At 39.7% G+C, this 2,272-nt stretch overlaps 1 protein-coding gene across 2 annotated transcripts in view; it reads left to right on the top strand.

Annotated features, from left to right (window-relative positions):
- Nucleotides 1-233, top strand: part of kcnn2 (potassium calcium-activated channel subfamily N member 2) — a gene marked incomplete at both ends in the record, with an annotated part of 21,540 nt that extends 21,307 nt beyond the window's left edge. For both annotated transcript variants that reach the window (XM_080046405.1, XM_080046406.1), the window contains one exon: nt 1-233. This exon is cut by the window's left edge and continues 43 nt beyond it. In XM_080046405.1, coding sequence (XP_079902531.1) covers nt 1-233 — 233 coding nt within the window.
- Nucleotides 234-2,272: the final 2,039 nt, after the last annotated feature.

The raw sequence follows: 2,272 nt of genomic DNA, 5'->3' as shown, positions 1-2,272 counted from the left end.
GAGGAGAGGACATGGAGAAGAGGATCGCGCTGCTGGAGACAAAGCTGGAGACTCTACTGAGTAACTTGCAGGCTCTGCCAGGACTCATCAGCCAGGTCATCAGCCAGCAGCACAGGGACTTCCTGGAGGTGCAGCTCCAGCCTTATGACAAACACAGCCCTGAGCGCTCACAGTCAGTGTCCAGACGGAGGTCGTCCTCCACAGCGCCGCCCACCTCCTCCGAGAGCAGCTAGAGTCCAAGGGGAATGCCTCCACTGAAGACTTTTGCCATCATATGGCCGAGTTGCATTTATCGTAAAGCCTTATGGTTTCAATAAGTATTATCCACATTCTGATGACAGAATCCAAGACACTGGGAACAATGCATTTTAATGGATAACTTCATGCTGTTATTTGTTTTTTATTACCTCAAAAGATGTTGTTATCCTTGCTCTGGTGACATGACCACAAATAACGGCGCTTCCCTCAGTAAAAACTAAAAAGGCCTATCGATGGGGGTACGACGACATATCTACTCCGTCTCTATGCAGAGAAAGCCAGTTTTAGGTGGCATGGTTACCTTGTGTGAAACTATTGCACTAAAATAGTGCTTCTCACAGACTTTGTGCTTCCGCTGGCTTGATTCAGCCACTGTCTTCCTCAAAGCAAACTGAGAATCCACAGAGAAATTAGTCAGGGAGCATGTGACAGTGATATTGAGGAAAAGTGCTGTCTTGGATGGACTGGAGTGAACTGACACCAGGAGGCAGATGAAAATCGCTCCCACACACTGTCACTCAGAGATAACTTAAAAAGCTTGTAATGAGGAGGAAAAAAAGCATATATCTTTTTAGGTTAGAAACAGCATCAACTATAGCGGTTTTCTTTTGCAGAGTGCCCCTGTAGAATGACTATTTTTGGGGTCGACGTTGCAAATAATTTAATCCTCTAGTCAAAATGAATGCATCAAAATCTGTACTTGCACTTACTTTTTAATCAATGCACTTCAATGCTGACTGACGTATGATATAAAGATGCGTTGCTCATTAAAAGAAGAACATTTGAGATGTTTGGGCATGGGTTTATTGTTGTCAATTCTCGAGTTGTGGATAGTGTTGATGAATCACGTCCAAGCCCCTTTTCTGTTTTCAAAACAATTAAGCATTAACTAAGGCCTGCAAAGGTCTATGGAAAGTACCATAAGGTCACAAACTCAGTAATTACCCCTTGTCTTGCTGTGTCTCACCTCCTGTCCCTTCTTCCTGTGCTATTTATGCTTGCTGTCACATCAGCTGGGCAAAGACAAATGCTGAACAACAACTCGCAGACACCTTATCTACCTTTTAAAAAGAAAATGCCTATTTTTATATTTTGATGGGGACAAGCACACCTCCATACAACTGAACAATAAAGGATGTATAAAGTGACAGATTCAGCATATCTAGCATATGGTTAAGTACTTCTTGGACCGGAGTTAAGGTACATACATAAAGTCGTCTATCGGGTTCTTTCATGAACTTAATTATAGAATAATAGAAATTGCATTATTCTTCAGATCGCATTTATTTTTTACAGCAAATGTTTTAGATTAAACTGTCAGCTGAGCTGGAAGAGCAATACTGGTGAATCTATCTACGGTGGCTGGCATTTATTAGGTTTTTAGTTTAAGTTTCAATGTTTAAAGTCAAATTAGGATATTTTAATGTGACTGAAATATCCTCCTTGGCCTTACAGTCGAACTCCATATCAATTGTGTGAAAAGCCCTGACAGGGCCAACCCTTTATACAATAATATTCACTATATTTGTTAATGCAGCCTTATCAAGGTTTACAGAGCATAGCATGAGTCACGGGAGAACAAGTCAAATCAGCAGCCCACTCACTAATAAGTCAATCGGATGGTCAACAAAAGGACATATGTTCACTACACAAACTTCAGCAACATAGAAACCAATGAGAGATTATAATGTATGCGACTTAAACAATAAACAATTAAACAATAAAAATATACAATTTGACAAGCCTGCATCCTTTTCATTGTGTGAAATTTTGTATTAATTATAATAATGATAATAATAGCTTGGATTTATATAGCGCCTTTCATGAAACCCAAGGACGCTTAACAAAGACATAAAAATTATGGCACGTTGAAATGTGTGTTTGTGTGTGCCCTACAGGTAAGAAGAATACATCGACATCTGATCTAACTGTAAGTAAAGGTGCATAAGTATTAATGGCAAAAAAAAAATGCAAAAAAAAATGTTCCCTGTCACAGACATTATTTTGTTGTTAC

Source organism: Ammodytes marinus (genome assembly GCF_949987685.1).
Source record: "Ammodytes marinus genome assembly, chromosome: 18".
NCBI classification, from domain to species: Eukaryota; Metazoa; Chordata; class Actinopteri; order Uranoscopiformes; family Ammodytidae; genus Ammodytes; species Ammodytes marinus.
This window is presented reverse-complemented; position numbering and strand designations above follow the sequence as displayed.